The 14,392-nt window shown below is 39.6% G+C and overlaps 1 protein-coding gene across 1 annotated transcript in view; it reads right to left on the minus strand.

Moving 5' to 3' along the window:
- LOC134304385 (NACHT, LRR and PYD domains-containing protein 3-like) overlaps positions 1–14,392 on the minus strand; it is a 92,582-nt gene that overhangs the window by 13,882 nt on the left and 64,308 nt on the right. Inside the window, exons 2-5 of the mRNA XM_062989994.1 lie at positions 10,745–10,861; positions 9,475–9,538; positions 8,379–8,577; positions 5,683–7,474 (exon numbers count right to left, since the gene is read on the minus strand). Of these exons, the coding sequence (XP_062846064.1) occupies positions 5,683–7,474; positions 8,379–8,577; positions 9,475–9,538; positions 10,745–10,812 (2,123 nt within the window). The 5' untranslated portion in view covers positions 10,813–10,861. The remainder of the gene's footprint in view (positions 1–5,682; positions 7,475–8,378; positions 8,578–9,474; positions 9,539–10,744; positions 10,862–14,392) is intronic.

Below are 14,392 nucleotides of genomic sequence, written 5' to 3' on the forward strand. Positions count from 1 at the left end.
GTGTCAGAAGTGGGATTGTGGCATTTGGGTGGCTCTGGTGGTACAGTGGGCCAATATGTCCGGTCTGTTTGAGTGCGCTAGCCCAGGTGGCTGTAGGGGCAGGGTGCCCGGTCCAGCAGTGGGTGGAAGAGCGGCTCGGCAGTGTAATGGGGTGCGGTCTGGCCGAGGAGCCACCCAGTGGACGCTGGTGAGTAGGTCACCGGGACGGTTGACCATTAGGGAGGGGGCAGTGTAGCGTCGCCACTGGGGGGCCGGCACAGGCTATACCCAGAAGGCCTTGCGGCAGTGGTGTCTAAGCTCACCGTAGCCGTGTATCCCGTTGTTGGGAGTGGGGTGGCTGCGGTGAGGGTTGGGTAAGTAGCTTAAATGTTTGTCTGTTGTATGAATGTATGTGTGTTTGAATGGATGTCTGTCCCTAAACCACTGAATGAACTGCCAAAGGCAGCTCACTTGCGGCCCTAACGCTATCCTTCCTACTCGCCGGCGCCACAGTATCATATTCTTGAAAGAAAATTAAAATTTGTTTTCCATGCATTCACACTGGCATGTTCTGGGATTCAGTTGAGTCTCATCAGTACACACAAGTTGGCAGCCAAATGATAAAGTATTGCAAAGGAATATCTTTGAAATATTCCGCATTATATAACTAATAAAGTAACTTGTAATCTAACTTAGTTACTTTTAAAATCAAGTAATCCATAAAGTAACTAAGTTACTTTTAAAGGAGTAATCAGTAATCAGTAATCAGATTACTTTTTCAAGGTAACTATGCCATCACTAGTACCTCGGTATACGTCCTTAATCCGTTCCAGATCCTCGGACTTATACCAAACAGGACGTATACCAAACACATTTTCCCACAGGAAATAAAGGGAAAATTATTAATCCGTTCCCATGAAAGAAATCCTGTTGTTATTGGCATATTATAGCATTTCTACTAAAAACAGTGATTTATCAGGTTAATGGTGTTGGACTGCTATTTTTTTGAACACCACTGTACATGGAAATGTCCACATTAATATAAACAGTAATCTTAATCATTAAGCGGGTGTTTCGTCCAAGTAATAGTGTCATAGTTTGCGAATGTAATGTTCGCCCTCATGTTGCCTAGCAACACGGCACACCGTTAACGGGACGACAGTACCTGTAGTACAGTACCTGAAAATTATATAGCGCGTTATAGCTATAGAGTTGTAGCGCGGGTTGTTTACTGAATGGTAGCAACTGGCGTAATAACGCTCGTGTCTTGGTCTCGCGAGAGTTAAACAAGAGTAGTGCGCGGTGTCGTGACTGATTTTGACCCGTACAAGTTCTAGCATCCGAGTCGTATTCCAAATAAAGGTCGTATACCAAGCTAAATTTTTCGCCTCCAAACAGGACGTATACCAAGTTGGACTTATACCAAAGCAGACGTATACCGAGGTTCCACTGTATGTGAGTGTGTGTTTCCCTGCAAAGGTGAAGATGAATGAATGAATCAATACATTTATGCCGTGTGGTTCTTAATCTCCAGATTTTTATTCTGTTTAAAACTGACAGAATCAGATTATTATAATGAAGTCATTTTACCAAAGTGTAAAACATGATGTTAAAACCTTAATAAATAAATAAATCTAGGTACACTTGCACAAAGTCAGGGTTTTCTGTAGGATTATAGTCGGTGTATGATTAACCACTTATACCAAACTGCTGATAATGATCATCATGGTCATATGTAGGTGGAAACACAGTCGTGATCTGAAACAGAACCAGTTGTGTAGGAGGTTTAAAACTGGGTGAGGAACAGCCAAACTCTGCTACAAAGGTGAGGTTGTGGAACACAGCTTCATGTCATAGGTCAAACACCATGATAAGACTGAGCACAGCAACAAGACACAGGGTCGTTATGCTGCATCAGCAGGTCTCTCTTAAGCAAAGAGTTCAAAACAGACTGGAGTTCCAAGCTCTTATGAAGAAGCACAAAGAAAAGAGCAACACTGAGGATTGTGGAGGTCGACCAAGGAAACTTAGTGCAGCAGATAAAAGAACATCATGCTCTCCTTCAAAATCAGAGGAAAACCATCAGCTCAACACCTTGGAAGTAAAGTGGCAACGTGCCAGATTTCATGATGCACCAAATGTTTCACTGCACTGTCACCTCACAGCAAGAAGGTCCTGGGTTCGATCCCCAGGTGGGGCAGTCCAGGTCCTTTCTGTGTGGAGTTTGCATGTTCTCCCTTTTCTGCGTGGGTTTACTCCGGGTGCTCCGGTTTCCTTCCACAGTACAAAGACGTGCATGTGAGGTGAATTAGAGACACTAAATAGTTCATGACTGTGTTTGATATTAAACTTATGAACTGATGAATCTTGGGTAATGAGTAACTACCGTTCCTGTCATGACTGTAACCAAAGTGTAAAACATGATGTTACAATCCTAATAAATAAAAACTATTGGTGAAAGGTCTGGACTGCAGTTAGGTTCACCAGATCAGCCTGATGGATGATTGGATGGATGCAGTATGTGGTTTAACATTGTCTTGCTGAAATAAACAAGGTCGTCCCTGAAAGAGACGTAATCTGGATGGGAGTAAATGTTCTATAACATCTGTATACTGTTTAGCTTTGATAGTGACTTTACAGATGTGTACTTATGCAACCCCATCAGAGATGCAGGCTTATAAACTGAGTGCTGATAAGAAGCTGGATGATCCCTCCCTCCCCTCTTGAGTGTACAGAACACGGCGTCTGTGGTTTCCATAATGAATTTCTCATTTTGATTAATCTGACCACAGAACAGTTTTCCATTTTGTTTCAGTCTTTTTTAAATGAGCTTTGGCCCAGAGAAGACAGTGAAGTTTCTGGATCGTGTTAACATATGGCTTCATGATACAGCTTTAACTCGCATCTCTGGATTACACAGCGAATTAAGTTTATAGACGATTGTCAAAGAACAAAGAAATGTTAATTTATACATAACAAAAGGTGCATGGTTTGCAATAATTCCCAGATCCTGTGATGACGTCCAGATCCTGTCTTTCAGCAGCTGCCATACATAACAGAAGACTGTCGCCTGCAATCAAGACACTTACGAATCCTGTTCCCGCTACCTTCAAACAGTTCCTACTCCCCACCTTGTTAATGTGTGAACTTTCCCACACAACCATAAGGGCATTGCCACCATGTATATAAGATTAACTGTTCTTTTCTTCTGGATCACACTGCCCAGTCTTCTATGAGAAGCTTGTCGGTGGGATCCTTCTCTGCAGACAAGAATAAACCTCTTTTTCTACTTATAATCCAGTCTTCAAGGTATTTATTAAAAGGGTTTTTTCCACCACATGATTATTTCTAAAAGTGTTTCTGAGTCCATGCAGTGATTTCCAGTACAGAATCATGCCTGTTTTAATGCAGTGCTGCCCGAGGGCCCGAAGATCACAAGCATCCAATATTAACCATCAGCCTTGTCCCTAGAGCACAGGGATTTCTCCAGATTCTCTAAATCTTTTCATGATAATATTATGTACTGTAGATGGTGAGGTCACAATTTTACATTGAGGAACATTTTTCTGAAATTGTTCCACAATGTTTAGATGCAGTTCTTTACAGATTGGTGAACCTCTGTCCATCTTTGCTTATGAGAGACTCTAAAATGCTCTTTTTATACCCAGTCATGTGACTTACTTGCTAGTTGCTCCCTCAGCTGTTTTCTTAATTTTCCAGTCTTTTGTTGCCCCCTCACAACTTTCTTTAAGATGTGTTGCTGCCATCATTTTGTAAATAATTTTCATAAAATGCTAAAATATCTTTCAGCATCTAATATGTAGCCTATCAGCTGTATCCTCGAGGTTAAGGTGCTGGTCCAGTAATCAGAAGGTTGCCGGAAACTGATCTTGTAGCCTCACCACTGCCAGGTTGCCCTTGAACAATGCCCTTAACCCTCAAATGCTTAGATTGTATACGGTCACAAATGTAAATCACTCTGGATGAAACCATCTGCTAAATGCTGAAAATGTAAATATGTGTTCTGTGTTCTAATGCAGTGGTTCTCAAACTTTTCAGACCGAGTACCACCCATTATCAAATCGAAACTTCCAAGTACCACCTATGTTTCTCATCACAGAACCACATAAGGCTCACATTAATTAGGTGTATATATATATATATATATATATATATATATATATATATATATATATATATATATATATATATATATATATATATATATATATATATATATATATATATATATATATATATATATATATATATATATTAGTGATGGGAATTATGGCTTCTTGACGGGAGCTGGATCTTTTGGCTCGGTTCCTTTCAAGGAGCCGTTCAAAAAGTGACTTCACGCTACTAGGTAAACTATAAGACACCCTCGATATTAACATCAAATTTGCATTAAATGTAGGCCTAATTCAAACATCACTTAAATGAGAAAGATTCATTTCAAAAGGCAAAAACACTACAGGGAAGAGGCAGACTGTGGTTGCATTTCATTAAGTTTCAGAAAAATCCTCTCTTGTACAGAGATGTGACTGTGTTTGTTTCTGCTTTCAAACATAAGCACAATGAAATAATCAGATTTAACAGAATTAAACAGAATTATACTACCAGCTCTCTCTCTGTGTGTGTGTGTGTGTGTGTGTGTGTGTGTGTGTGTGTGTGTGTGTGTGTGTGTGTGTGTGTGTCTCGCTCTCCGCAATACTGAAAGTGTTTCGGATTTGAATATCGACAATACACAGCTTTTATTACGATTTACGATGAATTCCCCTTTACTGATGGAAGCTGAATGGGTGGATTACAGCCGATAAGAATTGTGCAGAAATAAATGACTCGGCTCCTTTCGTTCATTTCAAAGATCCGTTCAATAGAATCGGCATGTGAGGGAGTTGGATGCGTCTGTTTAGAGGAGCAGCCAGGAACGAGATCAGTGAGCTTCAAACGCAGATCTGATCTGATAAAAGCGAGAGATCTACTGATAACTTTACTGATACCGTTTCGGAAATTTCCAGATGGAAACCGCGAACGTGAAGTATAGACGTAATGAAGTACGGTGTCTGCGTAGCCCCGAATATTTTAAATAACACATTAGTTTTAATACGATTTGTTTTAATTAAACTGATTTTATTAAAACTGAATTATAGGAATTTTATTAGTAATTTACACATTTTGTTATTTTTTTTTTTATTATTATTCTTTTTTTTTTCGGTGCATGTAATTACTTTTCCGAGATTATCTGGCGTACCACCTCGTGCTGCTTCACGTACCACCAGTGGTACGCGTACCACAGTTTGAGAACCACTGCTCTAATGTAAATAAAATGTGGGTCGATAAAATTTGCATTCTTTTTTTATTTATGTTTATTTATATTTTACACAGGATCCCAACTTTTTGAAATTGGGGTTTTAAAATAAAATGTTGAATTTAATGAAAGTTACCACACCGACACACCAGGATTCCTTTTATCTTTAAAATGACACACACACACACACACACACACACACACACACACACACACACACACACACACACACACACACACACACACACACACACACACACACACACACACACACACACACGTTAGAATAAGTTGTGTTTAGGTGGATCAGAACCACTTCATGTTGCTGCACTACATTTATAATAACAGTAAAAAGCTGCTGCTGTGATATTAATGATGAAAATACTTACTCAGCTCTTCTGGATTCTTTCACCACTGGCAGCAGCTTCAGAAGACCTTCATCTGATCTGTAATATTTCCTCAAATCAAACTTCTCCAGATCTTCTTCTGAGTTCAGTAACACAAACACCAGCGCTGACCACTGAGCAGGAGAGAGACTGATTCCTCTGAGACAACCAGGATCATTAAATACAAAACCAGGTTCTATTCTGTTCAGGTAAGTCTGAACCTCCTGCACCAGAGAATGATCGTTCAGTTCATTCAGACAGTGGAACAGATTGATGGATTTCTCTGGTGAGGGATTCTCCCTGATCTTCTCCTTGATGTATTCCACAGCTTCCTGTTTACTGTGAGAGCTACTTCCTGTCTGTGTCAGTAGGTCTCGTAAGAGAGTCTGATTGGACTCCAGTGAGAGACCCAGAAGAAAGCGAAGGAAAAGGTCCAGGTGTCCATTCTCACACTGTAAGGCCTTGTCCACTGCACTCTTGAGGAAATCAGACATGCTGGACTTCGTGAACAGATCAGACAGATCAGTGGTTTGTTGTTCTGCTAGATTTTTGCTGATATAGCAGATAAATGCAAATAAAGCAGCCAGAAACTCCTGGACGCTCAGATGAACAAAGCTGAAGACCTTCCCCAGGTGTAACCCAAACTCCTCTCTGAAGATCTGGGTGCACACTCCTGAGTACACTGACACTTCTCCGACATCAATACCACACTCTCTCAGGTCTTCTTCATAGAAGATCAGGTTTCCTTTCTCCAGCTGTTGGAAAGCCAGTTTTCCCAGTGCCAGTATCGTCTCTCTGGTCTGATGAGGGTCAGGGTCACATTTCCCATGATACTTTTGTTCCTTGTGTTTGATCTGAAAGATCAGGAAGTGGATGAACATTTGAGTCAGAGTTTTGGGGATCTCTCCACCCTCTGCTTCACCCAGCATTCTCTCTAGAACAGAGGCTGAAATCCAGCAGAAAACTGGAATGTGACACATGATGTAGAGGCTTCTTGATGACTTCATGTGTTTGATGATTTTATTGGCCAGCTTCTTATCACTGATCCTCTTCCTGAAGTACTCCTCTTTCTGAGGATCACTGAACCCTCGTACCTCTGTTACCTGGGCTACACACTCAGGAGGGATCTGATTGGCTGCAGCTGGTCGAGAGGTGATCCAGAGGAGAGCACATGGAAGCAGGTTCCCATTGATGAGGTTTGTCAGCAGCACATCCACTGAGGCTGATTCTGTTACATCCCACACAATCTCATTGTTCTGGAAGTTTAGAGGAAGTCGACACTCATCCAGACCATCAAAGATGAAAATGATCTTGTAGGTGCTGCAGTTTATTGATTTAATTCTTTTAAATTCTGGAAAAAAATACTGAAGAAGCTTCATCAGACTGAGATGTTTCTCCTTAATCAGATTCAGCTCTCTAAAGGAAAGTGGGAACATGAAGAGAACATCCTGATTGGCTTTTCCTTCAGCCCAGTCCAGAATGAACTTCTGCACAGAGACGGTTTTTCCAATTCCAGCAACTCCTTTAGTCAGCACAGTTCTGATGGACGTGTCTTTAAAGAGGTCGTTACATTTGATGGGTTTCTCCTGTGTTGTTGGTCTCCTGGATGTGGTTTCAATCTGTCTCACCTCATATTCATTATTGACGTCTCCACTCGAACCCTCTGTGATGTAGAGCTCAGTGTAGATCTGATCCAGGAGAACTGATGATCCATGCTGTGAGATTCCTTCATTAATTCTTTTATATTTCTCTATCAGTTTGGTTTTGAGGTTCTTCTGATAAACAGAGACCAGCTCTAATAAACAGAAGAACATGAAGGTAAGTATTTCACTGTATGTACCAGAGTATAAAATCTAAACTTATTTACTAATCTAATCTGTCTGATCATCTCTGATATCAGTTTGCTGCTATTAATGTTTTATTAGTATTAGCAAGAATAAAACTGAACTGAATATTAACCAACTAACTACCAGCACGACACACTTCACTATTACACACCTACACTAACTTTCAGAGGTTTGTAAATAATTATAATTTTTCAGTTTTTTTTATTATTGTAGTTTTTAATTAAAATAACATTATATCATAGATCTTATCAAATAAAAGTGATGGAATAAAACCAGCAGCTCTTACTGGTTGTAACGGTGTGTGGGCTAGACGGACAGGAGGGGCGGACACAAACGCGGAGATGTGTGATAAACTATATTTAATAATAATAAAGACAAGACAGGGTTAAACTGACAGAACAGGACTAAACAGACTAACTGGGCTAAACAGACTAACTGGGCTAATGGACAGGCTAAACACAGACTAAACAGGCAAAACAGACTAAACAGGCTAACGGACAGGCAAAACAAAGGCTAAACAGGCTAATCAGACTACACAGGCTAACAGACAGGCTAATCAAAGACTAAACAGGCAAACAGAGCAAACAGAGCAAACAGAGCAAACAGAGCAAACAAGGCGAGAACGGGCAGAGGTACCAGGAGCAGAGATACAAGACACAAACAGAGTTACCGTGAAATAGTCTCCAACCTGCCCATTGCCCCAGCTCTCCTTATAAATGCTCCTTGATGAGGAGCAGCTGGGGCTGATTAGCTCAGGGAGCCAACCACCTGTGAGGCATGGCAGGGGAGTGAGTGTGCACACAGAGAAGAGGGGCGTGGCACATGAGCACACCGAGGCTAGCAGTGTGACACTGGTCTGCAGTGTGTTGGCTAAATCTGTCTGGTTCATCTTCTTCAGGACATGTAGAGTGATCTTCAGTACCTCCTCTCTGAAACTACATTGATTCTCCTCATCCTTCACCTCAGAGCATTCTGGGTAACCTGGACTCAGTATCTTCTTATATTTATTCAGCTCATTTTTTAACAGAGTGAAGACTTTCTGCTCCAGCTCCTGATGAAATTACAGTAATTACATATAAAAATGTTAAACCTACACTGGTACAGTCACCAAAATAATTGGTTCCCTAGTAAAGGTACAACGTAGATTAATTAAAACATTAAGTAAAATTTAAAAAGGTAAAATTGAAATTAAAATGTCTGGATTTATAAGCTACCTTAATTAAAATACTACAGTATCACAAAGCGTAGGGGTGTACAGGACAACTAGCAGTTGTTTAGAAGGAACTGACTTTTAGGAGTAGGTTATCTAGTTAGGTTTAGAAACAGAAGTACTGATCGATCGTGTGGTGATATGTTGGTGGATCATGTAACTAACGTATCACACTTGATCACAGTTCCAACACAGCGCTCACATCACTGTAGTTTCCTAATTATTATTTTTTAATGAACTGATCAGTGTGTTTGGTGATCTGGTTTGTCACTTTAAACGACCTCTGGTTGTTTCCTGGTTAACTCACACCGCAGAGATACTGTGGGGTCAAATCCCACCTTAGGTCATCAGATAACATTTGTTTTCTTTGGCCTCTGATTATGTTCAGTCACTGCTCTTGGGTCTAGAATCAGCTTGGTGATGAGTCTGTGTACCATCTTTCTTTATTACCCATTACATTTATGAAATATATACTTTAAATAAGATTATTATATTTTAGGATAACAAATAAACTTCTTTCAACCAAAAATAATCAATAGTGCCAATAGTTTTGAAGCTGACTGTAGATGACTGATGAGTTATTGTTTATTACACCACATAAACTGTAATCCTCTTTGATTAAGCATCACGTCACTGCTAATAGTATAACTGTGGACATTTCTGCAATATCAAAAAGAATAAAATGTTGTAGACGTGACTGATCACACACAAGTTCCACACAGAGCCTCAGATACACACCTTAAATACTGAATCCACCTCATTTCTGCTGCTTCTTTCTGATTTCTTCAATTTCTCTTGTTTTCTGTAAACAATCAAAGCATTAAGTTCAATCTACAACCCCAAATCAGAAAAAGTTGGGACAGCATGAAAAATGTAAATAATAAAAACACAGAGTTTCTTAAACTGACTTTGACTTTTATTTGATGTCAGACAGGATGAAGCTGAGATATTTCATCTTTTATCTGCTCAAATTCATTTCATTTATTAATAAACATTCCTTTCAAAATTCTCTACACGTTCTCTATTGGGAACAGGTCAGGACTGCAGTCAGGCCAGTCTAGTACTCGTACCCTCTTCTTACGCAGCCACGCCTTTGTAATGTGTGCAGCAGGTGGTGCGCAGCACAATACACGTTTCCACTGTGTGATGGTCCATCCTAGATGCCTCCGAGCCCAGAGAAGTCGACGCCGCTTCTGGACATGGTTAACATAAGGCTTCTTGTTTGCACAGTAAAGTGTTAAGTATGATTAGTGCAGTAACTCTGTATTGTAGAACTTGATAAAGGTTTGATAAACTAATCCCTCACCCATGTGGTTATATCAGCTAGTGTTGAGTGGAGGTTCTTGATGCCGTCTGAGGGATGGAAGATCACGAGTGTTCAGATTAAGCTTTCACCCTCGACCTTTACATACTGAAATTCCTCCTGATTCCTTTAATGGTTTAATGATATTCTGCACTGTAGAGGGAGAACATGCAAATCCCTTCCAATCTTTCTTTGAGGTTGATTGTTTTTAAGCATTTGAATCATTTTCTCACACGTTTGTGGACAAACTGGATCCTCTGATCATCTTTACTCATCAGAGACTCTCAGCCTTTCCTGGTGCTGCTTTTGTACCGAACCATGATGTCACCTGTTCACATCACCTGTTTAACAGGTTAATTGCCCATGTCTTAACTTTTTTGGAATGTGTTGCAAGTCTGAAATGCAGGAATGGATGTTTATTAATAAATGAAATGAAGTTGAGCAGATGAAATATCTCAGGTTCATCCTGTCTGACATCAAATAAAAGTCAAGGTCAATGTAAGAAACTCTGTGTTTTTATTATTTACATTTTCCATACTGTCCCAACTTTTTCTGATTTGGGGTTGTAAATTATACATTTTTTTTTACATCTGCACAGCAAACAGCAATAAACATTCAGCAGCTGTTTAACATCATCATATTGCCAAACTTTATCAGGTGGGACTGGCTGTGAAGAACCTAGTACAATAAAAAAGACAAGCTGACCTCAGATCAGTAGAAGAATTTCCTTCTTTGAAGAATAGGGGATCTCTCATTGACCGATCACTCTTCATGGACACACAGCTGGGTTCAGGTGAGTCTGAGCTTTTATCTTCCACTGATCTAAAACACAGAAGACAAACACTGGAAATTAAAATGTGAAGATTAAACTTATATGGTATAAAATATTAAAAATAGGTGGAAATTTAAATAATATGTAAAGATTATTACACTTATTAAACTTATACTTTATTAATAAATTAAATCTGATTTAGTAAGCTATACATTTGGGATTCAGAAATATCAGTTTTTTTAAAGTAACATTTCTTAAAATCATCCTGACCTCAGATCAGTAGAACGTTCTCTGTTACTGAACTTTAGTGGCTCATTCATTGACCGATCGCTCTTCATGGACACACTGCTGGGTTCAGGTGAGTCTGATCTCTCACCCTGAATCAGACTAAAACAAGAACAACACATGAAGAATTTCTCTTCCACAGGTTCTTATTTATTTACACACTTTGGTTCATGACAGGACGGGTAGTTACTGGTTACACAAAGTTCATCAAGTTAAATCAAACAAAATCACTTACAGTCTCCAATTCACCTCACACCTCACTTCCCCGGGGAAACCCATGCAGACACTGAGAGAACATGCAAACTTCACACAGAAAAAACCCAGACCACTCCATCTGGGAGTTGATCCCAGGACCTTCATGTTGTGAGGCAGCAGTGCTACCCACCAAGCCGCCCTCTGCAGATTCTCTTTTAAACAACAATTTTACTTTCTTCTCTGTTTAATAATCTAATATTCACATGATAGAATTTTATAATGAACATCATTTTTATGAACCTTACCTTCACGTACATTTACACTACTATGCACAGTGACATTCCTTCCTATGTCGGCACACATTGTTTAAACATAACGATACGTATGGATTCATAACCACAACATTATGATCATGTGACCATGACCTTCCCTCTTTCTCAGACTTTATATCAGTGGCGATTTCTCTAAGACTGCAAGTGAAACTCAGCTTCCCCTTAAATGTAAAAAATTAAATGGTAAAATATGTACAGTTGTGGTAACATTTTATTGACTACAAATGTGTTAGAACACGTTCATCTGGAAGACGAGTTGGTTTAGAATCAGCTACTTATCACAAATCACTGACTTCTCGAACTTCTCGTACATTCCCGGAGCGTCGATGCATTTACCCGCAGAAGCTGAGCGTCTATTCACTTCTATGGGGCTGCATTGAACGTTTTTTTGAATTGCTTCGAAACTCGCCGGTCATTGGATAAATGCCACGATTTTGTCCCACCCCCGGACGCTGAGCGTCTCTGGGGTGAATGGAGCTGTGGGCGGGTCTGGATGCGGAGCTTCTGCAAGATGATTGGAGGATCAGTCCAAAGGCTGAATCCCGTTTTGAGTGATAGCTATTTTGAGATCTACACCATCACTTAATCACTGGGAGCTTCAGTCCCATCGCGAAGTCGAAAGACAAACTGTAACCCATTTCTTGGTATTTGCTTGGTGAAATTACTTGACCATTTCCATTGTTCATTGTGTAAATAAAACACACTCATAGTATTTGTTTCAGTTTAACATAATTTTAACATTTCCTTGTTAATAAATTGACAAATTTTATGATGTAAGCCGACAATGAGCTTCCCCTCTTTGAAAGACCAGCAGCCGCCACTGCTTTCTACTTTACATATTATACAGTACATACAGTGGTGCTTGAAAGTTTGTGAACCCTTTAGAATTTTCTATATTTCTGCATAAATATGACCTAAAACATCATCAGATTTTCACACAAGTCCTAAAAGTAGATAAAGAGAACCCAGTTAAACAAATGAGACAAAAATATTATACTTGGTCATTTATTTATTGAGGAAAATGATCCAATATTACATATTTGTGAGTGGCAAAAATATGTGAACCTCTAGGATTCGCAGTTAATTTGAAGGTGAAATTAGAGTCAGGTGTTTACAATCAATGGGACGACAATCAGGTGTGAGTGGTGCCCTGTTTTATTTAAAGTACAGGGATCTATCAAAGTCTGCTCTTCACATCACATGTTTGTGGTAGTGTATCATGGCACGAACAAAAGAGATTTCTGAGGACCTCAGAAAAAGAGTTGTTGATGCTCATCAGGCTGGAAAAGGTTACAAAACCATCTCTAAAGAGTTCGGACTCCACCAATCCACAGTCAGACAGATTGTGTACAAACCCTAAACACACAAGTCGTTCTACAAAGAATGGTTAAAGAAGAATAAAGTTCATGTTTTGGAATGGCCAAGTCAAAGTCCTGACCTTAATCCAATCAAATGTTGTGGAAGGGCCTGAAGCGAGCAGTTAATGTGAGCAAACCCACCAACATCCCAGAGTTGAAGCTGTTCTGTACGGAGGAATGGGCTAAAATTCCTCCAAGCCGGTGTGCAGGACTGATCAGCAGTTACCGGAAACGTTTAGTTGCAGTTATTGCTGCAAAGGGGGGTCACACCAGATACTGAAAGCAAAGGTTCACATACTTTTGCCACTCAATTTTTTCCTCAATAAATAAATGACCAAGTATAATATTTTTGTCTCATTTGTTTAACTGGGTTCTCTTTATCTACTTTTAGGACTTGTGTGAAAATCTGATGATGTTTTAGGTCATATTTATGCAGAAATATAGAAAATACGAGTAAAAACGGTACGAGTAAAAAAAGAAAAGTGGATCTCGAGCATATGAAATTTAACCCTGAATGGACATACAGGTATTTTCTCATGTCTGCTGTGCTTGTGACCACATTAATCAGTTGATGTCAGAAAGATGCTGCAATATCTCCCACTGACCAAGACCTTTCTTGTAAGTACCTGATTTTATGTAACTGTATTTAGGGCGATTTTCACGATTAATTCTGTTAATTAGAATGAACGTTTTCACATGATGTTAGAAATGTGACAATCACGATTGTTTACATACTGTAACCGAGCTTTCTAGAGGGTTCGTTTAACCACATAAAAGTTAATAACAGAATAAGCGCTCACGGACACAGAGTGAACATGAACCAGCACGAACTTTACTTTCTTCTTCTCTCCTCCTTTTCACACAAAAACAATAACATTTTACAGCGCCCCAATAGGGCATTCAATATAACTCATTCTTACATAAAAGTCTTCTACATACGTCCCCCCCTCAACTATAAACGTCCTCATTTATACCATGCTCATTACTAAACAAAATCACAAACTGTAAAAAAAAAAAAAAAAAAAGTTACAACATAAACACTAAATATTAGTGCATCATTAACAAAATCCCTAGTGCACCTGAGCATGTCACCTGTTGTTTGTCCACATTTGTTCTTTTTTTTTTATTCTTTTTTTTTTTAAGAAAACAAAACATTTTCATTGAAAACATACCAAAAACTGGGCAGAAAAGTGGCAACAGCACATAGCCCCAATACAACCCCATATATTCAACCCTACTTAATACATAACAAAGTCCTGAAAGTGAGATGGGGCATGCAGGACACGTCCAGTGCGGGACATAGCAGCCCTGGACTCTGATAATCCCAGACCATCCTCCAGATCATTAGAAAAGCCACCTAAACCTGGAAGAGCTGGCTGTGTGGCAGGAGCCTGGGCCGCTGGGGACGAAT

Source organism: Trichomycterus rosablanca (assembly GCF_030014385.1).
Source record: "Trichomycterus rosablanca isolate fTriRos1 chromosome 3 unlocalized genomic scaffold, fTriRos1.hap1 SUPER_3_unloc_1, whole genome shotgun sequence".
Taxonomy (NCBI): Eukaryota; Metazoa; Chordata; class Actinopteri; order Siluriformes; family Trichomycteridae; genus Trichomycterus; species Trichomycterus rosablanca.